This window comes from Barbus barbus (genome assembly GCF_936440315.1).
Source record: "Barbus barbus genome assembly, chromosome: 31".
Lineage (NCBI taxonomy): Eukaryota > Metazoa > Chordata > Actinopteri > Cypriniformes > Cyprinidae > Barbus > Barbus barbus.
The window spans coordinates 24,252,897-24,279,830 of NC_136759.1; the positions used below are offsets into that span (position 1 = coordinate 24,252,897).

The 26,934-nt window shown below is 36.1% G+C and overlaps 1 protein-coding gene across 1 annotated transcript in view; it reads left to right on the forward strand.

Moving 5' to 3' along the window:
• The window catches only part of atm (ATM serine/threonine kinase), a 63,900-nt gene extending 39,980 nt beyond the window's left edge, over positions 1–23,920 (forward strand). The window contains exons 46-62 of the mRNA XM_079387218.1: positions 7,977–8,153; positions 8,264–8,383; positions 11,969–12,186; positions 12,319–12,526; positions 13,445–13,573; positions 13,668–13,808; positions 14,106–14,244; positions 14,910–14,992; positions 15,089–15,229; positions 15,777–15,893; positions 17,480–17,629; positions 18,911–19,076; positions 19,264–19,350; positions 19,433–19,547; positions 21,080–21,143; positions 21,230–21,375; positions 23,235–23,920. Of these exons, the coding sequence (XP_079243344.1) occupies positions 7,977–8,153; positions 8,264–8,383; positions 11,969–12,186; positions 12,319–12,526; positions 13,445–13,573; positions 13,668–13,808; positions 14,106–14,244; positions 14,910–14,992; positions 15,089–15,229; positions 15,777–15,893; positions 17,480–17,629; positions 18,911–19,076; positions 19,264–19,350; positions 19,433–19,547; positions 21,080–21,143; positions 21,230–21,375; positions 23,235–23,415 (2,382 nt within the window). The 3' untranslated portion in view covers positions 23,416–23,920. The remainder of the gene's footprint in view (positions 1–7,976; positions 8,154–8,263; positions 8,384–11,968; positions 12,187–12,318; positions 12,527–13,444; positions 13,574–13,667; positions 13,809–14,105; positions 14,245–14,909; positions 14,993–15,088; positions 15,230–15,776; positions 15,894–17,479; positions 17,630–18,910; positions 19,077–19,263; positions 19,351–19,432; positions 19,548–21,079; positions 21,144–21,229; positions 21,376–23,234) is intronic.
• Positions 23,921–26,934: the final 3,014 nt, after the last annotated feature.

Below are 26,934 nucleotides of genomic sequence, written 5' to 3' on the forward strand. Positions count from 1 at the left end.
GGAATCTGAGATGTGGACCATTTTAGTAATATACATTTCTTAGCCAGAAATATAAGGGTAGTAAACAGAGATTTGAGGTCCGAGTCAAATAAGTCTTTAGGAATGTCATTCAACAAAAAAAGTGAGGGGGATAAAATAAAACGTTTCCCTAATATCTCCTGGATTGCAGAGTGGACCCCTCTCCAAAATTGTTGGATGTGAACACAGGACCAAAATACATGAAAGAATGTGCCCTTACAAGTTTTGCATTTAAAACAGAGGTCGGAACAACCTGGGAACATTTTATGCAGTCGAACAGGTGTAAAATAAATTATGTGGAAAAATTGTTCATGTATGGAAATTGAGGTACATTTTGGAAAGATACCATCGCAGATCTTGATCCAATCTTCAGAATTAAATAAAACTCCTAGGTCCCGTTCCCATAATGGTTTCAAAGAATCATACACTGAAGAATCAGAATAAGTTAGTATGGCATAAAATTTTGAAATAAGTCCTTTGAACGATTTAACTGATAGTATGGTTTCTTCCAGTTCCGATAATTTAAATCGGAATCTATTTTGCTTTAAAAGAGACTCTATAAAATGCCGAATTTGAAGATATTTGAAAAAGTCTTCGGAGGGAATATCAAACTCTTCTCTAATTTGTTCAAATGATCTCAAAATTTCAGAGGTAAACATTCCTGAGAAGTCAGATAAGCCTTTAAAACTCCAGTTCAGCAATCCAATGCTCCTAATCTGAATGGGGATGTCTGGGTTCAAAGCCAGAGGGGAGTGGATGGATATAGTTTGGGGGATATTCAAATGTTTTTTCACATCATTCCAAACCAATAATGTATTATAGACAATCACATTATCAGTAAGAGAGTTTATCTGAGTTATATTATTAATAAACCATAGGGAGTCTAATCTTCTTGGATGGCAAAATAAAGATTCAAAATCAATCCACAGAGCATCCTGCCTATTCATAACCCAGCTTGTTATCATTTTGAGTTGAGCAGCCCAATAATAAAGCTGGAAATTGGGTAAGGAAAGACCCCCAAGGTCCTTTGGTTTAGAAAGTTTAGAAAGACCAACTCTCTGTTGCTTATTATTCCAGATATAACGAGATATGTAAGAATTCAAAGTTTTAAAAAACGATGTAGCTAAATAGCATGGAAGATTTTGAAAAAGATAGTTAAGTCGAGGAAGTATGTTCATTTTTATGACGTTAACTCTCCCAAGAAGAGAAATTGGCAGAGGGGTCCACTTTTCTAAATCTTTTTTAACTTTTTGAACTAAAGGAGAGTAATTTGTTTCAAATAAATTATTCAAATCGGGAGTGAGGAGAATGCCGAGATATTTAAAACCTTTATTAGAAACTTCAAAAGGAAATTGTATCGTGGGATTATTAGAGTAATTAAAAGGCATAGAAACAGACTTTTCGCTGTTAACTTTGTATCCCGACACAGTGCTAAACAAAGCCAAGGAAGTCAGAACTGCAGAAGTAGAGGTCTGTAAATTTTCTAAATATAAAAGGAAGTCATCTGCATACAGAGAGATGACGTGTTTTTTCCCGTTAATTATGATTCCAGATATATCAGGATTAGTCCTGATAGACTCTGCCAAAGGTTCAATAAATAGTGTGAACAATAAGGGCGATAAGGGACATCCCTGTCTGCAACCTCTTCGTACTGGAAAACCTTCGGACATCAGACCATTTGTGTTGACGGAGGCAATAGAGTCTGAGTAAAGATAACATTAATAAAATTAGAGCTTAATCCAAATTTTTCCAAAACTAAAAACAAAAAAAACTTTTGCCATTATCTTATAGTCTACATTAAGGAGACTAATAGGCCTATAAGATGAACAATCTAGAGGATTTTTATCTTTTTTTAGGAGTAAACTAATTGAAGCCTGTCTCCACGATGGGGGGATTTCACCTTTCCAGATATCATTGATCGCAGGCATAAAAATCGGATGGATATTGGGCCAGAATTTTTTTAAAAATTCCAATGGGAAACCATCTGGGCCGGGGCACTTCCCATTTGGCATGGATTGAATTGCTGCCCAAACCTCCTCTACTGAAAACGGAGCATTTAGGTTAAAACGGTCCTCCTCAGAGCACAACGGTAATGTAATATTACTTAAAAAGGCAGCAATGTCAGAGTCCGTCGCTTTTGATTCAGAACTATATAGCGATTTATAGAATTCCTTAAAAGTACTATTTATGACTAAAGGGTCACTAGAAGTGACACCATTTATATTCCGTATCATATTAATTGACCTGTCATTGTTTTGATTCTTTAATTGGTATGCCAGTAACCGGCTAGATTTATTGCCAAATTCATAATATTTTTGTTTAGTAAAGAGAAGAAGCTTCTGAATATGGGAGGTATGATCCATATTTAATTTAGTTCTTGCATTCACCAGTAATTTTAAATTTGAAACTGTAGGGAATTGCTTATGTATTTGTTCCAATCTGGTTACCTCCTTTTCAAGATTTTTCCTATTAAGTCAAGTCAAGTCAAGTCACCTTTACTTATATAGCGCTTTTTACAATGCAAATTGTGTCAAAGCACTGCACAATATAAAAAAAAAAAGGAAAATAAAGTGTCAATAAGTTTGAATAGTGTCTTTGCAATAAGGTCGGCGATATCGCTGGAAATGAAGCGTCCCCAACTAAGAAGACACAAGAGAATCTCTGTTGTCGAGCCAAAATTGAGACAAACTATCTGAAACAAAAGATGAAATATTATCACTGTTTAAAAGAGATGTATTAAATCTCCAATTTGAAGTTCTAGGAATACTGAAAGCGGGATCAATTTGCATACGTACTGCTGCATGATCTGATAGGACGATAGAGTCAATATGACAAGTCTGAACTGCGTGCAAAAATTGTTTAGGGAGAAAGAAATAGTCCAGCCTGGAATATGAATTATGGGGGTGGGAAAAAAATGTATAATCTCTCACTTTAATTGACGCCATACGTCTATCAAACTGGAATCAGAACATAAATTATTGAGCACCTTAGATGATTTAGGGTTTGATACGTTTGCAGATGAGGATTTGTCTAGAGAGGCATTCATTATACAATTAAAGTCTCCGGCTAGAAAACCTAGGCCTTTACAATGATGAGTGAACAGTAAAATCATCTGTGTTATAAAGTTAGGGGAATCAAAATTTGGAGCGTAGAGATTGAGAATTGTTACATGACATTTGAAGATCGATCCTGTGATCATAATAAATCTCCCTTCAGGATCTGATTCTTTATATTCTAAAATAAAAGGTAGATTTTTATTAATAAGAATGGCTACCCCTCTTTTATTCTGTGAGTAAGAAGAAAAGTAGACTTGACCAACCCAGTCTTTCCCTAGCTTTGAGTGTTCTGCGTCGGATAATTTTGTTTCCTGAAGCAGTACTATATCAGGTCTTTGTTTTTTCAAATGAGTTAGAATTTTTTTCCTTTTAACTACATGTCCAATCCCTTGAACATTCCAAGTGATAAGTTTAAGTGAACCAGCCATGAAAGGTGCAGATTAATCGTGAAGATAAAGCGATTTTATTTGGCGAAAGAAGACAACAGAGAGTTGGCTTACAACAAACGCATAAAGCATCAAAGAACACCTTGCAGCGCGTACCCACCCCCACTCTGTCCTCAAACGTCAGAGTAAAACCCCCCATAATGACGTCAACGAACGTAATAATCAATACAAATCCAAACTCAAATTAGTGACCACAATAACAATTCAGTCGCCAGAGACAACGGCCAAACCAAGAGAACAAATAATAAAAAAAAAAACGCTACGAGGAAAAGGAAAAGAGAGTCCCTTAGGAATAAAATAAAAATTTTATATTATAAGTGGGGAGCTATACTTAAGATTAATCAAACCTCCTAGTTATTACAAATTAGGGTTGGCTCCATTAAATAGTCTTAAAAAAATAGAAAGTAATGAAGGGACTTAGCAAACGAGAGTAGCAGCAAAAATACCTCAAGTGAGAGATTCCAAAAACGCAGCGGCTGATTCAGGGGTATCAAAAAGACGAATTTGCCCGTTATGAAGACAGCGAAGCCTCACAGGGTACGCAAAGCCACGGTACAAAGCCACGGTACATATTCCGACGGGCCATCGATTTCCCCACGGAATCAAACTCACGACGTTTGCGCAGGACCTCCACCGAAAGGTCAGAGTAAAACCTTAATCTGGATTCATTGTAGAGGATGTCGCGCCTCTTCAAAGCTGCCCTGAGAACCGCTTCTTTCTGAGAGTATCGGAGAAATCGCACAAGAATACTTCTTGGTGGCTTATTCGCATCCGGGCTAGGGACCAGAGCGCGGTGGGCGCGTTCAATCTCCAGAGGAGGAAAGTCAGCAGGTAGGCCGACTAAAGTTGGAATGGTAGTTTGGAGAAAGTCCGCGAGTGAAGTGGGGCCTTCCGCTTTCTCCGGGAGATTGACGATCTTTAAATTTTTCCGACGCCCGCGGTTCTCCAGGTCGTCAACCTTCAGCTGTAGCATATCCACTATCTTTTGCATAGCTGATATTTGGGCTTCGCAATTGTCGCAACTATCCTCGGTATTGGAGATCCGAGTTTTGACTTCATCCATTCGCTTTTCCAAATCTGTTGCCCGATTAGATAGATTGGAAAGAGAAAGCTCAACTGACGAGATAGATGTTTTAATGTCACCCAGAGCACTGTTTATCGTATTCAAACGAGGTTCGACAGCTTCATCCATGTTATTAACACGGGAGGCTACAGATTTGATTTCAGTCAAAATCTGATCCATGGTAGTCGAGCAGGTGGCCTCCGGGGTGTCAGCTTTGCCATGCTTATCTTCATCAGTGGAGCACGCGGTCAGTCGAGTCGTCGCTTTCTTCTTCCCTGTGGACGGGCCAGGCGACGAAAATATAGGAAAATCTTTGTCACGAGGAGGTTTAGGCATACTTGAGATAGAAATGAACTGATTAAGTGACGTTTGCTGAGCGGAAAAAGAACTTTAAACCTTGATTTAGCAAGGAGCGAAGTCTCAAGCGTCCATCTTGCTCCGGGTCACGTGACCACCCTAGTTTTTTTTTTTTTAATGATTTACACTCTCTTTCACAAACACTTCATTTTAAGGGCGTTAACTCTTTCAAAAGATGTTTGAGATGGCCAGTGTTGGGTAAGTTACTTTTAAAAAGTAATTAATTACAGTTGCTAATTTATCAATATTGTATTTAAATTACTAATTACTCTGTCTGGAAAGTAACTTAGTTACTCAACAAGTAACTTCATTATTCAAATCGCTAATTAGGCTACATCTTAAAATCCATATAAACCTTAATAGAATTAAACTCTTTATTCTTTCAATTTGAGTCAAACATAGAATAGTTTAGCCTTTTAGCTTTAAAACAACTGTAATACTGAAACTTTTTTATAAAAAAAATTAACCTTTGGTTAACAAATAGAAATACTCACAAAAAAATACAAAAAAGCTTAAAAGTTAAACAATACATTTCAGTTTGGCAAGATGTTAAGGAAAAGCCCTGCTAGTAAAATCCGTACAGGTTTATGTAAAAATAACACGTTAACTAATGTAGGTAAGAATAAATTACAGAAATCAGAGCCGATCCTCCCTATACGCAGAATACGCAAGCTGCGTAGGGCCCCCGAAACACCAGGGGGCCCCCTTGTTCTCTATTTTTTTAATTTTAGTTTCCTTTTTGATTTTGGCCAGTGAACAATCATTTCTGTTAATGTGGTGCGCTGTCACGCTGTCTAGGTAAAAATCAGCCAAACCCGGACAAATGCGTTTCATCCATTCTTTCATCCCCTCATCCCATAACAACCCCCATCCCCTTCTTCTCTGCTGAATAAAGCCGTCAGATCGCGCTGTTTGTATGAGGTAAATTCCTCATAGTAGGTCTTCTTTCAAAAATGATGAAAATTAGATGAATCTTATTATAATTTTTTTTGTATCTTAGGTGAGGGCGTTTGAGCGCAGGTGACTGCATATAATGAGCTCATATACAGGAAAGACTGTACCTCAGTTTCATACGAATTACATAATCAGATAACATTCGTTTTCGATTTGAATTCGTTCATTTAAAAGTAGACACTTCAGGCTTTCAGATACGGGAATGATTGTACCTCGCTTTATTTTCATACGGATTACATAATCAGGAATATTCGTTTTCAGTTTGAATTCGCTCATTTAAAAGTAGTAACTTCAAGCTCTCAGATACGGGAAAGACTGGTCTCGCTTTACTTTCATAGGGATTACATAATCAGAAATATTAGTTTTTGATTTGAATTCGTTCATTTAAAAGTAGACACTTCAAGCTTTTTAGATTCTATTGATTTTAGTCTTATGTATCTGAGTATTTAAGGTTTCTCTGTGAATCAGGAAAATCTGAAATTGAACGTGCCGGCGCGCAGAGGGTTAAAGACACTTCATTCAATTTTATCTTTAGGCGGTAAATTTAGATTTCAAATTCAATATTGATTTTAGAACTGTTGAAATTACTGTATGTAACGCAAGTACTTTATAAGTAACTGTAATTAAATGACCTAAAAATTAACAGTAATCCCTTACTTTTTCAGTGGTAATTAGTAACGCATTACACCCAACACTGGAGATGGCCATCACTGTAATAGTCGTATATGCTTGAGTCAGATTAAAATGAACCAATCCATCCATACCAATATATCATCTATAGCCGTAATATAAATTGCATGCATCTAAGGGAACGACTGACATGGAGAAGAAAGAGTGAACATGAACAACAAATCAAATGCACACTGACGGATCTACTTTTATCGTTATAATCGGTTTGGTTGTAAATGGTATTATCTATACAATAAAATCGAATGCACACCTGTGAAATCATTCATAGACATCACACGCTGGTGTTCAACTAATTAAGATCTCCCTTGATGGCAAACAATAGGATGCATTTGAAGAAATGGTTTCAGTTGACTGTAGGTTCCTGGCTACTTCATTCAAAGTTCTTTATGTTCTCCTTGTTCTTAAATTTTCCGTTACGAGTGAGAAACTGCTTCAGACGATTCATTGCGTGCACGGAACTGAACCAATCGTTCAGACTGATTCGTTAAATAATTCCGACTGTTTTGCAAACTGAATCAATTCAAAAGAGTGATTCATTCATGAATGGGGCATCTACTTTTATGTAGTAGATGCCCCAGAAAAAAAGAGACAGTGTGCTTGGAATGAACTATGCATTTCTTCACATGTATTGCATTACAATTAAGTAAAGAGAGGAATATCACCCATTGTAATAAAGTAAAAGTGCAGGTTTTCATTAGAAATGTACTCGAGTTAATGTAAAAATCCCCCACCTTTTAACTTAAAAGTAAACTTTTTCCAAAAATGCATTCTAGTAAATGTAACCGAGGAAATGGACTTCATGGTTACCTACCTCTACACATGTGATAGCTCGTCAAAAAATGAAAATTTGATTATCCGTTTCTCACCCTCAAGTTGTTCCAAACCTGTATACATTTCTTTCAGCCGTTGAATCCAAAAGAAGATTTTTTGAAGAATTTTGGTAACCAAACACCTGATTGTAACCATCGGCTTAGTATGGAATGTATGACAATAGTATGGATAAAAATGGGGGAAAAAACTCTTACAGGTTTGGAACAAATGGAGGGTGAGTAAATGATGACAATTTTCATTTTTGGGTGAATTATGCCATTTAAGGGGCGTGAAGTGAAAAATTGTGATGTCACAAATGGGGCGATTTCAAATCCTGCATTTCATAAGGCTGGAAAACTAAAAACCCATATTTTAAGCGGTGGAGTTACCTTTAAGATATAAAACTTGCAGTATGTTTTTATTGTAGAATAACCTCTTATAGGTGGTCTTATAGCTTTAAGACCTAACAAACTTATTTAGCTTGAAAGAGGTTTTTGTGGTATGTCATGAAATACAAATACCTTTTTTTGGTATTTCGTTATATAATGCAAAGACATTTATTTTCCACATACGTTCTTCTAGCTGGCAGAGCGAGCAGTTTTCCACATGAAGCGGCACAGCCTGGTAGGTGGTGGTGGTGGTGGCGGCAGCAGCTCATGGGCCTGGCAGCTGGAGGAGGCGCAGGTGTTCTGGGTCAAGAAGGAGCACGGGCTGGCTCTGGGGCTACTCAAACAGATGATCCATAAATTAGAGGATCTGGTGAGTTGAAGTGTGGTTAAGGTGGCATCCATAGTCCATTTCACAGGTGTAGATAATGCCAGATGTTCCAAATTCTCGCATATCTGCTGAAAACCTCTTTGTGTGAGCAGGTGTGTGTGAACCCTGCTGTGGTGCCGGTGTATTCAGAGTGTTTGAGACTGTGTGGAAGCTGGCTGGCTGAATCCTGTCTGGAGAGCCCTGCTGTCATACTGGAGAAATATCTGGAGAGGGTAAAGCGCTCGCATATTCTGCAAGGCACAAGGAAATAAAAGGATTTCAGTGACACATAAATAGGCTTTATTTCTGAAGTTTCCTTTCTAATGTCATTGCATTTATCATGTTATAAAGCCTATTCTGTATGAAAATTATCATAAATCTGTATAGTGGTAAATAATATAATATGGTGAATATCTAAATCCAAAAACCTGTGATTTAATCACGAATAATTTCTGACCCATACAATGTGTTTTTGGCTATTGCTACAAATATACCTGTGCTACTTAAGACTGGTTTTGTGGTCCAGGGTTACAGATATAACTTTTAAATATATATATACAGTTGGGCAAAAAAGTATTTAGTCAGCCACCAATTGTGCAAGTTCTCCCACTTAAAAAGATGAGAGAGGCCTGTAATTTTCATCATAGGTACACTTCAACTATGAGAGACAGAATGGGGGGGGAAAGAATCCAGGAAATCACATTATAGGATTTTTAATGAATTAATTGGTAAATTCCTCTGTAAAATAAGTATTTGGTAACCTACAAACAAGCAAGATTTCTGGCTCTCACAGACCTGTAACTTCTTCTTTAAGAGGCTCCTCTGTCCTCCACTCGTTACCTGTATTAATGGCACCTGTTTGAACTCATTATCAGTATAAAAGACACCTGTCCACAACCTCAAACAGTCACACTCCAAACTCCACTATGGCCAAGACCAAAGATCTGTCGAAGGACACCAGAAACAAAATTGTAGACCTGCACCAGGCTGGGAAGACTGAATCTGCAATAGGCAAGCAGCTTGGTGTGAAGAAGTCAACTGTGGGAGCAATTATTAGAAAATGGAAGACATACAAGACCACTGATAATCTCCCTCGATCTGGGGCTCCACCCAAGATCTCACCCCGTGGGGTCAAAATGATCACAAGAACGGTGAGCAAAAATCCCAGAACCACACGGGGGGACCTAGTGAATGACCTGCAGAGAGCTGGGACCAAAGTAACAAAGGCTACCATCAGTAACGCACTACGCCGCCAGGGACTCAAATCCTGCAGTGCCAGACGTGTCCCCCTGCTTAAGCCAGTACATGTCCGGGTCCGTCTGAAGTTTGCTAGAGAGCATTTGGATGATCCAGAAGAGGATTGGGAGAATGCCATATGGTCAGATGAAACCAAAATAGAACTTTTTGGTAAAAACTCAACTCGTCGTGTTTGGAGGAGAAAGAATGCTGAGTTGCATCCAAAGAACACCATACCTACTGTGAAGCATGGGGGTGGAAACATCATGCTTTGGAGCTGTTTTTCTGCAAAGGGACCAGGACGACTGATCCGTGTAAAGGAAAGAATGAATGGGGCCATGTATCGTGAGATTTTGAGTGAAAACCTCCTTCCATCAGCAAGGGCATTGAAGATGAAATTACAGGCCTCTCTCATCTTTTTAAGTGGGAGAACTTGCACAATTGGTGGCTGACTAAATACTTTTTTGCCCAACTGTGTGTGTGTGTGTGTGTGTGTATATATATGTATGTGTATATATATATATATAGGTCCTTTTCAAAAAATTAGCATATTGTGATAAAGTTCATTATTTTCTGTAATGTACTGATAAACATTAGACTTTCATATATTTTAGATTCATTACAACACAACTGAAGTAGTTCAAGCCTTTTATTGTTTTAATATTGATGATTTTGGCATACAGCTCATGAAAACCCAAAATTCCTATCTCAAAAAATTAGCATATTTCATCCGACCAATAAAAGAAAAGTGTTTTTAATACAAAAAAAAAAGTCAACCTTCAAATAATTATGTTCAGTTATGCACTCAATACTTGGTCGGGAATCCTTTTGCAGAAATGACTGCTTCAATGCGGCGTGGCATGGAGGCAATCAGCCTGTGGCACTGCTGAGGTGTTATGGAGGCCCAGGATGCTTCGATAGCGGCCTTAAGCTCATCCAGAGTGTTGGGTCTTGCGTCTCTCAACTTTCTCTTCACAATATCCCACAGATTCTCTATGGGGTTCAGGTCAGGAGAGTTGGCAGGCCAATTGAGCACAGTAATACCATGGTCAGTAAACCATTTACCAGTGGTTTTGGCACTGTGAGCAGGTGCCAGGTCGTGCTGAAAAATGAAATCTTCATCTCCATAAAGCTTTTCAGCAGATGGAAGCATGAAGTGCTCCAAAATCTCCTGATAGCTAGCTGCATTGACCCTGCCCTTGATAAAACACAGTGGACCAACACCAGCATCACTGACTGTGGGTACTTGACACTGGACTTCAGGCATTTTGGCATTTTCCTCTCCCCAGTCTTCCTCCAGACTCTGGCACCTTGATTTCCGAATGACATGCAAAATTTGCTTTCATCCGAAAAAAGTACTTTGGACCACTGAGCAACAGTCCAGTGCTGCTTCTCTGTAGGCTTGACCTGGGGAATGCGGCACCTGCAGCCCATTTCCTGTACACGGTGGCTCTGGATGTTTCTACTCCAGACTCAGTCCACTGCTTCCGCAGGTCCCCCAAGGTCTGGAATCGGTCCTTCTCCACAATCTTCCTCAGGGCCTGGTCACCTCTTCTCGTTGTGCTGCGTTTTCTGCCACACTTTTTCCTTCCCACAGACTTCCCACTGAGGTGCCTTGATACAGCACTCTGGGAACAGCCTATTCGTTCAGAAATGTCTTTCTGTGTCTTACCCTCTTGCTTGAGGGTGTCAATGATGGCCTTCTGGACAGCAGTCAGGTCGGCAGTCTTACCCATGATTGCGGTTTTGAGTAATGAACCAGGCTGGGAGTTTTTAAAAGCCTCAGGAATCTTTTGCAGGTGTTTAGAGTTAATTAGTTGATTCAGATGATTAGGTTAATAGCTCATTCAGAGAACCTTTTCATGATATGCTAATTTTTTGAGATAGGAATTTTGGGTTTTCATGAGCTGTATGCCAAAATCATCAATATTAAAACAATAAAAGGCTTGAACTACTTCAGTTGTGTTGTAATGAATCTAAAATATATGAAAGTCTAATGTTTATCAGTACATTACAGAAAATAATGAACTTTATCACAATATGCTAATTTTTTGAAAAGGACCTGTATATATATATATATATATATATATATACACACACACACATATAGGAGGTCCAACATATGAAATGATAAAAATTAAGACATATCTATTAGTGATATAATTTCACAGTTGTAATGTAAAATAAAATTAATTATATTATTTTTCTTAAATTGTAATATTTCTTATTTTTTCATTTCCATTAAATTTAATATAATTATTAATACATATAATATTCATAGTTATGTATGTTATATATTATTTAATAATAACTGCAACAACAATAATAACAACAACAATAATAATAATTATTATTATTATTAACAATAATAATACATTTAATTTATATCCATATTAATATATAATCTCACCATTTTGGTCAAATTAATGAGTCCAACTACAAACAAGCACAGCAAACCTGGATTTTTTAAAATCACATTATAACCAAAATCACAACTTTTAATAGGAAAAATGCAGCCCTGTATCAAATAGGCATGGTCATGGTCTTTGTGTTTGGGTCAATGATCTTTTGTTGTTGGACAGGCTGTGGAGGTCATTGAGGACCACAGTGGCGATTCAAATGCTAAACTTCAGAGCCAGAAGACCCAGGCTTTCTTTTCGCTTGCCCGTTTCTCTGATGCACAGTACCAGAGCATCGAAAACTACATGAAGTCATCGGAGTTTGAAAACAAGCACGCTCTTCTGGAAAAGGCCAAGGAGGAAGTTGGCCTGATGCGGGAGAGGAAGGTCAGCAACAACAGGTCAGCATGAAACTTATCTGTCTTGGGAATCTTTTGCTCACCTTTTACAGATATACAAAGACTATACAAAATATATGATGTGTTATGTATATGTAATATATTGTGAAAAACACATCTTTTGTTCATGTGCAGATATACAGTGAAAGTTCAGAGGGAACTAGAGCTCGATGTCAAGGCACTGGCTAACCTGAATACCGACCGCAACCGCTTCCTCCTCAAAGCTGTGGAGAACTACATTCAGTGCCTGGAACTGGGAGAGGAACATGACACCTGGGTCTTCAGACTGGCCTCCCTCTGGCTGGAGAATGCCGATGTCAAAACCGTAAATGATATGATGAAGGTATAACTATATCTCCCATGTACAAAAAAAAGTCATGTTGCAGTTACTAACTATTTAGTTACTTAAGCCTGTAAAGCTTAACATATGAAATAATAATCAGAAAATTGTAATTTATTGAAACTTTAGATTAAAAAAAAATGTGCTTATTTTGAGTATCATATTTGATTTATCAGGCTTTTATGACTCATATAAGAGAATATGGAGATTATACTCAAAGAGAAAAAAAAAACACCTCACTGTTGTTCAGAGGCCCAAACCGAGCAAAATATGCAATCTGATGCAGTTGCTGATATTAAAATGGACAAAAATAAGATGAAATTCTAATAGCTTGCAATGTAAATCAGTTTTATAATGGTACAACATTATATTTAGATAAAATGCATTTAAATATCACTCTATATCTCCCAATAATATTGTCTTGGTAGGAGGATATTTAAACGCTTAATTTTATGATCGAAGCTCTGTAGTTTTTATTGTGGTGCCAAAAATATATAATAAATAATAATACAATGACTGAGAGATGTACAAATAAACGTTCATCAAAAGGCTGATGTATCATATTAGATGCATTTGAACATGTTATTTCTAAAAAATAAAATAAAATAAAAATTATGAATAGTCAAGTAAAAGTTGCTTCAATCCTGTAAGTGTTACTGCCCAGTAACCTTATAGCCCAATACACGTCATCACAGAAGAGATGTTATAGAATTAATGGTTTCAATTGAAGATTACGAGGTCACATTTAAAATAAATAAATAAAATTTAGATTTCATGGTGAGTTTAAGATAAATTGCATAATCACATATTTTAGATCTGAAGTCTAAATAGGCACTAGAGTCACCTATGGATTGCACTGTGCACTTTTGTGGGTCATACAACTTTTAATTCTGTGTGATAATTTGTGTGTGTTTATATTAGCGTGGTGTAAAGAAAATCCCGTCGTATAAGTTCCTGCCCCTGATGTATCAGTTAGCAGCTCGAATGGGCACCAAAGTGTCCAGCTCCATGAACTCACAGGACGTGGGATTCCATCACGTTCTAAACGAGGTAACGTTCATCTCCTTTGTTTTCATTCCAAATTTTAACCTCACAAGTGCAATCTAAAATATACACTCACAACTGAAATGTGTCCTGTCATCAGCTGATCTGTCAGTCATCTCTTGACCACCCCCACCACACTCTCTTCATCATCTTGGCACTGGTCAACGCCAACAAGGATGAGAGTTTCTCTCGCAGTCGTTCGTCCAAGAGCTCTGCACGCCAACCTTCACCTCTGGACCTGGTATGAGAACTCAGAAATCTAGCTGTGAAATAAATATCAATTAAAGGATTAGTTCTACCAAAAATACAGTAACATAGCGTTAGTTTTAAAATCCAAGAATTGATTACTGGTATTTATATTTGTAATAGTGTTGTCATTTACAACTAAACATTTGTTATGAGAAGTCATTGCTTTTGGAGTGTTTCATGATGATGTCTAAATGCTATGTAGAAATCCAGACATTTTTCAGTAGCATTGTGTCCTTATAACCTTTTTTTAACTAAACGATTAACCTTGATTAAATGTGTTGATATGTAGGAACGGGCTAATGTCGCTCGTAAGATTATTGATGTGGTTCGTAAAAAGAGAGCCAAGATGGTTAAAGACATTGAGATGCTTTGCGACGCCTACATCACTTTGGCATACATGGACGCCAGTCGCCATAAAACTGAAAAGAGTGAGTACAAGTGAATATAGTTGTTTCCTGTCTGTTCTGATGATTTAACTCATTTTGCACTATAAGGAACTTGGTGTCCCGATATTTTGAATCAATAAATCAACGAATCCAGTGTTTATTGATAACTAATAGCAATTTTGAGTTGTCCCAAATCCATAGAGTGTGGAACAAAAAAAGTGTATATCCTGGCAGCTCTTTCTCTCACAATATAATGAAAGTGTAGACATACATGAGTACATATTTAAACATTATGTTAATCTTTGTTATCCACCTTGTCATTTTTATTTAAATTAAAAAAAATCATATATATATTTTTATGTATCTTTTTGCATATCTCATGAAATAAATCAAATATATATTATCCTGTAGTAGACTAATAATTTAACTTGAGATGAGGCACTTGCTTTTACTTTTAGAAGGTGTCTTAAGATCCGTTTTACACCCGCTGAATTTGTAATACTTGTACGTTAAGTCAATTTGGATAAAAGCACCAGCTGATTGACTTCATTAGTAATTAGCAGTATTATTTTGTTTCCTATAATGTTTACTGTATTGTGCTTTGCAGTGTGGTACTAATAGACTGAAATGTCAGACTGTTATGCACTGACTACTGTCTACAGTTATGTATTGACTGATATGCTGGCAAATGATTCTGTTCCGTGCAGAAGCCATACCTATTCCACCCGAGCAACCCATCATGCAAATCAAAGACCTCGATGATGTCATCATTCCCACCATGGACATCAAGGTGACAAATGTCTCTTTCTTTTTTTGTCAGAGAAGCCTGTGCACTTTGTGATGTGATCTTACTTAAGCTTGTTGTATATGTTGGCATTTCTTTCAGGTGGATCCATCAGGCAGATATGAAGACCTTGTGACTGTCAGGTCGTTCAAACCTCACTTTCACTTGGCTGGAGGCGTCAATCTACCCAAGATAATCGACTGTGTGGGTTCAGACGGCAAGAGCAGGAGACAGCTAGTCAAGGTCTGGTTATTAAAGAACACGCATCACCTTTTGTGCTTTTTTCTAAATATTCTCAAAAAAAAATTCTAACTGCGTCCAATTAGATTTTCATACAAAAAGCTGATTTCATGTTTTTTTTTGTGTTGTGTTGTGTTGTTTTGTTTTGTGTTGTGTTGTTTTGTTTTGTGGTGTTTTGTTTTGGCGGTTTTTTTTTTTTGTTTTCTCGTTTGTTTTTATTTATTTTTTGTGTTGTGTTGTTTTGTTTTGTGTTGTTTTGTTTTGTGGTGTTTTGTTTTGTTTTCGCGTTTTTTTTCGTTTGTTTTATTTTAATTTTATTTTTTTTGTGTTGTTTTTTGTTTTGTGTTGTTTTGTTTGTTTTTTTTTTTTTTTTTCTCGTTTTTTTTATTTATTTTTTGTTTTGTGTGTTTTGTTTTTTCTCGGTTTTGTTTTGTATTGTTTTTTTGTTTTGTTTTTTGTTTTGCTTAAGTGCTGACTTGTTTGAAATGTATGGTTTGTTGGTGAGTCTTTAATGATTGAATCTAAAGTGAGTTTGTGTGTTGTGACACAGGGTCAGGATGATCTGAGGCAGGACGCAGTCATGCAGCAGGTCTTTCACATGTGCTCCACCCTCCTGCAGCGCAACGCAGAAACTCGCAAAAGGAAGCTCAACATCCGCCGTTACAAAGTAAAGACACCATTAATACACTATTAATACACTATCCTAGCACATCTGTTTTTATGAACTAAAATATGGACCTACTGTATCCACCAGATGTTTTCATGAAGTTTATGAATTAAATTATATGTAAAAAACATTACTTGTTAAATTGTTAAATACTACTAGTTAATTTTTGTAATGTGTTGGCAGTGTATGTCTGCTTACTAGGTCAAATACCCAGTATGCATTTTTTTAGACCACAGCTATAATACATTTACATTTAGTCATTTAGCAGACGCTTGTATCCAAAGCGACTTACAAATGAGGACAATAGAAGCAATCAAAATCAACAAAAGAGTAATGATATGCAATATAATATATATAAACTAGTGCTGTCAAAATTAGCACGTTAACGCTGGTGATGAATTTTTTCAGTTTAACGCGTTAAACATATTTAACGGCGTTAACACAGGGGCGGGGCTAGTGTTGGCCACCCCACTCAACTGCTGCCTCTGTCTCTTTTTTCTTGCTAATTTAGTCACAGAACGTCTTTACGAGCATTTCAAATAGGAGATGTTTCAGACGCGTGCTTCAACTTCACTTCAGCGTCAGGCGTGAGTCAAAGGAGCGCGGAAACTGTACTGTACTGAACAAAGGCGCTGCCACGCGGTAGCCTTTATCATTTCAAAGCGCGAAAGAAACGATGTGCATGCAATGTCGTGGTCAGTTAAGTCATGAAGGTGATTAAAACTGCCTTAAAACTGTGCTTGCGTGAAATATATGAGTCACATTTAAGAACATGTCTCTGAAATGGTTTTCAAAACTGTCCTGCACTTTCTCACTCATCTAACACACTCGTCAGATCATTAATAGAGACTTTAAGACCTGAAGTGGGTCAGAAAATGTAAAGTGAGTGTAAAGAGAGAAAACACGATGCGTGTCAGATCCGCCTCGGCAGCTCTTAAAGAAAAAGCAGCCAAAATAACCTATTAACCCAGCTGCTGTGATGTCTGTTCATCAAAGAACAAAAAAAAAAAAAGGAAATCAATAACTTAGCTTTAAGGACTCATCTGTATTTAATTTAGAATTTAGTGTTTGATAACTTTATTCAATTTCTGTACATTTCCTACTTGCTGAAGGGGATAGGTAGCTAAATATGACATTGGTTATACTGTGTTTATGAGAAAATTGTTTAAAGTTCACTTAAATAAGAAGTTATTTTTATTAAAGTCTAATAAATATTAAAATTGATGGCTTTCAATTATACTGTAATGTTGAATGGCAATAGTCAATGGTTAAATATCAGGGAAAAAAATATTATTTTATAGAGACATCAATATTGGTGTCAGTGATACTGGCCTTCATTCATTAAAAAGATGCCATTAATCAAATATTAAAAATATACCGTCTTTATGTTGTTTCTACATTAATTTGAAGATTAAATGTGAAATTATTGCAATATAAAAGTAGATTTAAAAAGTTTAATGTTAGGTGGGATTAATCGCGATTAATTTCAGGAAAAAATTGTGATTAATTAGTTAATTTTTTTAATCGATTGACAGCACTAATATAAACATGACTTCATCAGCACTGCTCTGTGTGTTTTGTACCAGGTGGTGCCGTTTTCCCAGCGCAGTGGTGTTTTGGAGTGGTGTTCTGGCACTGTGCCCATTGGAGAGTTCCTGGTCGACCCACAGAAGGGGGCGCACAAACGCTTCCGCCCACAGGACTGGCCCAACATGTCCTGTCGCAAGAAAATGATGGTACTGAATTTTATTGGTTTATTACATTTTCATTCTTACAGGCATTATATTATTAATAGTCCTAAACTGTTTTGTAAGAGTAGAAGAATACTAGTTTATAATTGATGAACTTTGCAACACTTTTATTGAACTGAATTGAATCAATGTTCAACTAAATGAATTAGCTGATTAATGACATTATTGTCTTCTGTCGAGCTGCTTTACAGCTTGTTTCTTAATCGATTAATTTCGCAACATTAACACTGTTATCTTATTAATATGAAGATGTTTTCAAACAAAATGCACTGTGCAAAGTGCTATATACAGTTGAAGTCAAAAGTTTACATGCACCTTGCAGAATCTGCAAAATGTTAATTATTTTTCCAAAATAAGAGGGATCATACAAAATGCATGTTTTTGTTTATTTAGTACTGACCTGAATAAGATATTTCACATAAAAGAATTTCTAATTTATAAAAAATGACCCCGTTCAAAAGTTTACATACACTTTATTCTTAATACTGTGTTTTACCTGAATGATCCACAATTGTGGTGTTTTTTTTTGGGGGGGGGGTGAAAACTTTTTGAATTTGAAGATCAGGGTACATTTAACTTTTGTCTTCTGGGAAGCATGTTAAGTATCTTCTGTAGGTTCTGAAGGGCAGTACTAAATGTTAGTCAAAAGTTGAAGCTCTCAATGCATTGTTTTTTCCTTCTGGAGCATCAGTGAGTGTTTGAACCTTCTGTAATAGTTGCATATGAGTCCCTCAGTTGTCCTCAGTATGAAAAGATGGATCTCAAAATCATACAGTCATAGTTGGAAAGGGTTCAAATACACAAAAAGGAAAACTAAAGAATTTGTGGGACCTGAAGGATTTTTCTGAAGAACAGCAGGCAGTTTAACTGTTCAGGACAAACAAGGGACTCATGAACAACTATCACTAAACAAAAAAACACAGCTGGGGATCATTCAGGTAACAACACAGTATTAAGAATCAAGGGGATGTAAACTTTTGAACAGGGTCATTTTTATAAATTCAACTATTATTGTCTCTTGTGGACTATATGTAAACATCTTTTAAGTGAAATATCTTATCTTGCATTTATATCTTGTAATAAATATCTTGCATTGTGTATGATCCCTCTTATTTTGGTAAAACTTTTTGTAGATTCTGCAAGGTGTATGTAAACTTTTGACTTCAACGGTAAATAAATGTGACTTTTGAGTATTAGAGATTGTCTCTACAAAAAGATTATTTATGAAGCATTTTGCCTCATTATGTTCTCGCTGTAATGGTGTAGGAGGCTCAACGGCTGGAATTTGATGACAAACTCCAGGCTTTCACTGAGGTGTGTCAGAACTTCCGGCCAGTATTCAGATACTTCTGCATGGAGCGCTTTCTGGACCCTGCGGTGTGGCTGGAGAGACGCCTAGCATACACCCGCAGTGTGGCTACCTCTTCTATTGGTACACATACATAATACTATATTATTCACAGTTTTAAATTTAACCATATTATTATAGGTGACGTGTCATTTCTGTGGGACAGATAAGAGCTGCATCTGGCCTCAGATTTTCACGTTTAACAGTATTATTTTATGAATTTCATGGGCAATGAATTTTAAATGAATAGTGACATGTTTGTGTCTGACAGTCGGTTACATCGTTGGCCTGGGCGATCGGCACATTCAGAACATTCTTATTGATGAACAGACTGCAGAACTGGTCCACATAGACCTGGGTATGTGTACACAGAAAACTAACGCTGCAGAAGATCTTCGCTCTCTTCATGTTTTCATTTTCACCTTCATCTTTCCACACAGGTGTTGCGTTTGAGCAGGGCAAAATCTTACCCACCCCTGAGACGGTTCCCTTCAGACTGTCTCGAGACATTGTGGATGGGATGGGCATCACAGGGGTGGAGGGCGTCTTCAGGAGGTGAGTCTTCAGGAGGCAACCCTGGGTGTTTTCAGACTTCAGTCATTTTTAAAAGAATGTTATTTCTTTATACCCTTATAGCCGATTTCTCAAAGCCATTTTCAGTGGCTACACAGGTAGGTTTGAGTGTAGCTTGAGCCTAAATTAGTTTTACAGGTTTGGTTTTTAGCTATGTTTACCACCATGGTATCTTACACCACACAACTAACCTGCTCCGGAGCAGGTTTTATTCTGGGTAAGAGATTGGAAAAGAAAATTTCCCAGTTTTTATTAAGACTTTTTCACACAGGGCCATGTGGGTTTGGATTTTGTTTTCAAAAACCCTTCATTTAAAAACTGCATGTTGTTTACTTGTGTTATCTTTGATTAATATTTAAATTAGTTTGATGATCTGAAACATTAAAGTGTGACAAACATGCAAAAAAATAAATAAAAATCAGGAAGGGGGCCAACACTTTTTCACACCACTGTACATGCAAATAAAAGCTCTTTTTGAAGCTAGATAAATTAAATAAATTAGGTTAATATATATTTATAACAATCTTTTAATCTTCAGGAGAGAAGTGAATTGTGCCGAGTCTATTGTGAGTCAAGTCACATTTATATAACGCTCTATACAATATTGATGGTTTCAAAGCATATTCACATTTATAAATAATCAAGAAAATAACAGCGTTAATGTTATAAAATTCATCAATTATAAAACAACTTTTAGCAGTGTTTTAGAGTGTCATTATTCAACTCAATTTAGTTCAATGTTGGTTCAGTAAGTGTCAATCTTGCAAAGTTAGTGTCATTATCCAGCTCAATTCAGTTCAAATGTTCTTATCTGATAGAGGCAGTGCGGTGAAATCAATAATATTACTCAATATTAAACCCCAAGTGCCATTGAATCTATGGAAGCAGAATAATGACAATAGTTTTTGAAACATAAAGCATGCTAAATTCCACAAATCGAAAAAAAGATACATTGCAATTAACAGTGCTTGAATTTTATAATTATTGAATTTTTAATTATGAAAATGTGCGTGAAATATTTTCAATTGAAATATTCACAGCTTAAATAAACAACTGTTAGGACCTAAAAATGCAAGTCCTGGAAATACAAGGCATTAAAATTGAAGCACTGTTAATTGCAATGCATCTTGTTTTTCTCGATTTGTGGAATTCAGCATGCTTTATGTTTCAAAAACTATTGTCATTATTTTGCTTCCATATGAATCAAACTGACACTCTCCATGGATCGTGCGATTGGCTGTTTGCTACAGATTGAATCAACTATGAATCAAATCCTGAATCGGCAGGAGTCTGAACTCACTGAACCTGATCTAAACCAGGCTGGATTTGTTTGGTTTTGGCAACACTAAACCTACTCTGAAACTCTGAGTTTGTTTATGTAGCTTCGTGTAACAGGGTCCTGAAATGACAAAAGTGTGAAAACACCAAAATGGGACTCCAGATGTTTCGTGACATTACAAGTATTTGGGTTTCTGTGAAAGGAACTGAACGAATCTTCTTATTATATTATTTAGGTGTTGTGAGAAAACAATGGAAGTTATGAGGAGTTCTCAGGAAGCCCTGTTGACCATTGTTGAGGTAAACATGAATTAATTTATCATATCTCATACCGGACAGGTGTCATTTGTCAGTAAATTAATGCTGCTTTTGATTTGTGTGTGCAGGTGTTGCTGTACGACCCTCTGTTTGATTGGACCATGAATCCTCTGAAGGCCTTCTACCTGCAGCAGCACGATGAGCACGCAGAGCTCAATGCCACACTCAACCCCACTCAGGGGGGGGACGAGATCGACGCCCACCGCAAGTCCAGGTATCACATCTGTAAACTCTCCTTCTGTCTGGAGGAGTAATGTGGGGTAAACACACAAGACTTTACTGAGTCTTGAAACCCCTGTATTCTGTTCAGTTAACACATTGAATATGAGGCACTGAAATGTAATATTGAGAATTAACAACTTTTCATGCTAAACCTGTTTTTTTAACATTTATGCAAAATTTACATGTGATTTCCCTTTTAACCCTTGAACATTAATCCTTGTTCTGAACTGAGGTGACAGATATACAGTGTGAAACAACTTCTGTTGTAGAATGCTGTTCAGCAACAGAAATCCAATCATAAACTGAGACTCATTACATATTCATGAGCTTTGTGCACAGAAACATCCCCCATGCTATTTAGTTTAAGCACCTGTGGAAAGTAAATGTCAAACTGTTAATGGCAACATCTTCAGTTATGAAAACACAGTTATCGAAACAGCTGCTGTATTAAACCTTGTAAAGCCTGACATATTATCTATTAGTCAGAAAAATCTAATGTTTGAAATGAAAGAGTTCAGTCAAAAAAATGATGTAACAAAAATAAAACTGTATTTTTGTTACCTTTTTTTGGATCATATAGTATGATAAATCTTGTTTAGATGCCCAAATAGAGCAAAAAATATGCAATTTGGTGCAGTTCCTCATATTTATATGGCCATAAAGTAAGATATTTGATAGCTTGTAGTGCAAATCAATGAGAACTTTAAACTTTAGAACAGACTACTTGCATAAAATGCATATAAATGTCATTTATCTCTCTATATCTCCCTATAATATGTCATAGTAATGATTCGTTTTATGATAAAAGCATCATAGTTTTTATTGTGCGGAACAAAACATAATGTATAATGCAATGCATGATGATTGAGAGATGTACAAATAAACATTCAGTAACTCTTTACTTAAAGCCTTAATATATAATGCATTATAAAAGTAGATTTAATGCATGAATTATACCTTGTAATGCATTGTATGATCTCATGAATTATTGTAACCATTGTAATAATTATCTATGCATTGTTATATCTTTAGCAAATATAATGCATTAAAACATACCTTCATAATGCATTATACAAAAAGAATTCAAGTGTTACCAAACATTCTTCAAAAGCCTTATGTATCATATTTAATGCTCGTAATTGTCATAGATTTTTTTTTTTAATTATGTATAATCAAGTAAACCTAAGTAGCTTTAATGCAGTAAATGTTTATCTTGAAATATTGCTAATGTTAATTTTAAAATCATTAAAGATTTCAGAGCATAAAGACACGTACCACAACCTGAATGAAAGGGGATGTTTTTACAATTATACTAAAACTTTCATGTGCATAAAAAGTATGAATTATCAATGAGATGAGAGAAGGCTTGTAGTAGATTGTGTACAATGTTTTTTTTTTGAGCAAACTTTTGATCATGATGATGATTTAGAGGCCTTAGAAATTTCATACACTAGGCGTTAAAAGGTTAAATCAATGTCATCTGTCTTGTGCTAAAATTGTGATTTTTCTGTGACAGAATGATTTCATTCAGGATTCAGAGCCAGTGTGAAAATTCAAACCCAACAAATAAGTTAAATAAGCACAGAAAAAGTACAGGTGTAGTTACAGTATTTTGCCTTTGTGTGGCAGTATAGAGTCAGTAAGAGAAAAGTATACAGTACACATACACTCATTTGAATAAAGGCTTTAAATGAAAATACAGATGTATTAGGCTTATGTACACATATTTACCTTTCTCCATTGCAAGGCCATGTGTCGAACATCAAGCTTTTTTATATACTTTCTACAATACAGATTTCTTCAAAGGAACAAAGATTGCCTAGACATGACTTCTCTTATGTGTTTCTGCAGTGACAGCCAGAGCTTTAATAAAGTGGCGGAGCGTGTTTTACTCAGACTGCAGGAGAAGTTGAAGGGTGTTGAGGAGGGGACGGTGCTCAGCGTGGGTGGCCAGGTAAACCTCCTCATTCAGCAGGCAATGGACCCCAAAAACCTCAGCCGCCTCTTCCCCGGCTGGCAGGCCTGGGTCTGACACACGAGCTTGATGCACTTACCACTTGATACAACAATCGCACACCAAAGAAAATAAATGCAATCTGACAATAGAAATGTAACAAATAGCAAATGGAAATATCTTATGACGTAGTCTCATGTGCTGGTTAACATTGAAATTCTGAATGTATATCTTTAACACTTGTTGCACTATTAGCCTGTATATAATTGAATTAAATACATCTATTTAGTACTTAGCAATGATCACTATATAGTTTAATACTTATGGTGAACAGCTGAACAGTCTGTTGAACTGTTTTTGTAATGTCTTGTTAAAAAACATATTTAGAATGATAATGCTTCTGCTACGAAAACATCTTTTCTTTCCAAAAACACCACATGCTTTGAATTGTATGTATTAAAAAGAAAGAGAATTTAAAAAAACTCACATCATTTTGTTCATTTTGTAAGGTGTACTTAATCGTTGTTGTTTTCATGGCATATTTGATGCACAATAAATCCACTGTTAAACCGTTTAGTTCTCATTTTGTCTATCATTTCAATTTAAAACTTTCAAAATCATGTCTTTTATTTAACATTTGATTAAAACGCATGAATAAGTCTACAGCAAATGATTAAACACTGGACTGTCATAACAAAAAACACCCCTTTTATATAACATTAGAAAAACATTTATATAAAACATAATCAAATATATATTCGCCACAAATTATAAGGTGGTTAAAAAATATTTTATTTCATGTAAAACTTTAATATAATTTAATAAAAAAACGTTTTACATGAAATAAAATGCATTTATTTCTAACAAACTTATTACAGTATTTTACAGTAAAACTAACCAAAATATGGGAACTAACACAATTAACTTACTATAGCATTTTTACATTATTTTTCTGATAAAAGCACAATTTATTTCAAGTGAAAGAGGCCACGTGCATGAACAATATGCTGCTGTTTAAAGTGTTTTCTGTTTATTGCATAGGACTATGATATCAGTTGCCTTGGAGTCAAACCTGCAGTCTTTAACACTGAATCAGGTATAAAGGAAAGGATTCAAAGCAGTACATCATTTTTAATCACCCGTCCTCCATTTGTCTTTTTTCATATTGACAAGGTTTATTCACAAGTTGTGACAGATCCAATAGGTGGTGAAAATTATGCTGATGTTATTGTTCTTTTTTTATATATAGACAAAACTTAGTGACTTTTAGCACTTGATATATGAACTCAAAAAGTGGGCATGATTAGACAAGGCTAAATGGTCTTTAAAAAAAATGGACCACCTTATTAAATGAATGTTAAATACAAAAATACAGAGCATTTGTTGTGTTGTTGTTGTTTTAAAATGTACAAATCATCCACGACGATTTCCATGTTTTGCTGGCAACTTTTTTATTTTTTAAACGCTGGCAGGGAAAAATTTAAGTTGACAGTTTATCATCATACTTTCTAAATTTCTAACATGGAACAAGAAAGGAGGAGATATTTAGCAGAATGTCCAAGCTACTCTTCCATATGAAAGCATGCAGCAATCAGGAACTCTCGAGCTCCAAAAAGAACAAGAATGCACAATAAAAGTACTCAAAAATTCTTCCCAGTGTTAATTTTTAAAGTTACTTTAATGCATTTATGGCAAGATATAATGATTCATGCTGATATTGTCTAAAACTTCTCTCTTTCAACATTTTTAGAGGGTGCTGTATGCCTGAATATATAAGCAAATTTTTACTCCCGATAGCAGCATACGGTCTCTACTGTACACATCTGCCGACTACAGTATCCCATGAGATTGTTCGCCACATACTGTACAATCTGCTTCATTAATCAATGTGTCGGTGCAGTTAATGAAGTTATCAAGCGCGAACGAGTCTGGAGTTGAGCTGCAGGATGATTAGAGCTGCTTTAGGTTCATTAGTGGCTTCATGAGGCAAACCTACTTAAAACAGCAGCGGAGAGATCTCAGCTGAACACCTCTGGCGTGCGTATAAAGTCACACCAGAGGTGTTCAGCTGGGATCAGGACTTGGCTTTCTGCAGACCAGTCAAGTTCTTCCACACTGACTCAATCAATCATGTCTTTTTGAACCGTGTCTTATACACAGAACCACTGTCATGTTAGAATAGAAAAGGGTTCTGTCCAAACTGTTGCAATAAAATTAAAAACACAATTCCCTAGAATATCATTATATGCTTTAATATTTGTACGCATAGAAATGACTAAAGTAGTCAAACATGTTCATTAGAAGGGGGTGACCCAATACTTTTGTAGTTCTGTACAATATAGTGTAGTTCTAGCAGTATAACATTATATTTGCAACATCACATTTGGCTCCAGCAAATGTCCCCACTGGTTGGCACCCCATCAGCAACCACCCAGAACACCCTAAAAACCACTCGTAACATCCTTTAGAAAATGCAATCTAGTTAATATCACTAATTTTTACAAGTAATTATTTAGCCAATGCTTTATCGCAAGCAATTTATAATATACGATACTACAGATATAGTACACCTGGAGTACCTCTAAAGGCAGTAAACTACTGCAAAAATAAATAATTTCATTCAAATCACTTCACATTGGTCAGAAACACGGTCACAAACAAGCCAGTCTGATCAAACTCCGTTGTTAACTTCCAACAGCTTGTACAACAAGTCAATAAGATAAGAAATCTGAAGGTCCCTATGATGTGACCACTTCTCAGTTCAAATCATGGGTGTTTTGAACTTATACAGAAGCATGAGCTGTTTTTTGTAATGTTCATATGCTTTATTTATCCAATAATGGTTGTTGACACTGCAAATATGGAAAAAGAATGTTAATTAAGGGTTTAAGAATATAGTGTAAAACATCACATATTTAATACCTAGGATTAACTGTTAACCCCAGGTATGAACAGTGTGTAACATTAACCAAGATAACCCAGGATTGCATTAATCTGGGGTTTCGAAATATTTTGAAATATTTTAAAGGGTTAGTTTAAATTCTGTCAATTCCTCACCCTCATGCCGTTCCAAACCCGTAAGACCTTCGTTCATCTTCGGAACACAAGTTAAGATGTTTTTGATGGAATCGGAAGCACGAGCATGAACGTAATCTATGTATTAAGCGTTGTTTAAGTTTAGGGGAAAGAATGCGTATGCGTTGTGATACTCTCTAAAATGGCAGACGATGTAACTCGGGGGAGAAGAATGGTTGAGTAAATTATGTTATTTTTGTTTTCTTCGTGCAAAAAGTATTCTCGTAGCGTCGCAAAACTGAAGTTGAGCCACTGATGTCACATGGACTGTTTTACCGATGTATTTACTACGTTTCTGGACCTGGGAACTTTTCAGTTGTGTTGCTGTCTATGGAGGGTCAGATAGCTCTCCGATTCCATCAAAAATATCTTAATTTGTGTTTCGAAGAAGAACGAAGGTCTTACGGGTTTGGAACGACATGAGGGTGAGTAATTAATGACAGAATTTTCATTTTGGGGTGAACTAACCCTTTAAGCCTTAGAATCTACTAGAAATGATTTAATCACGATTCCAGAACAAAT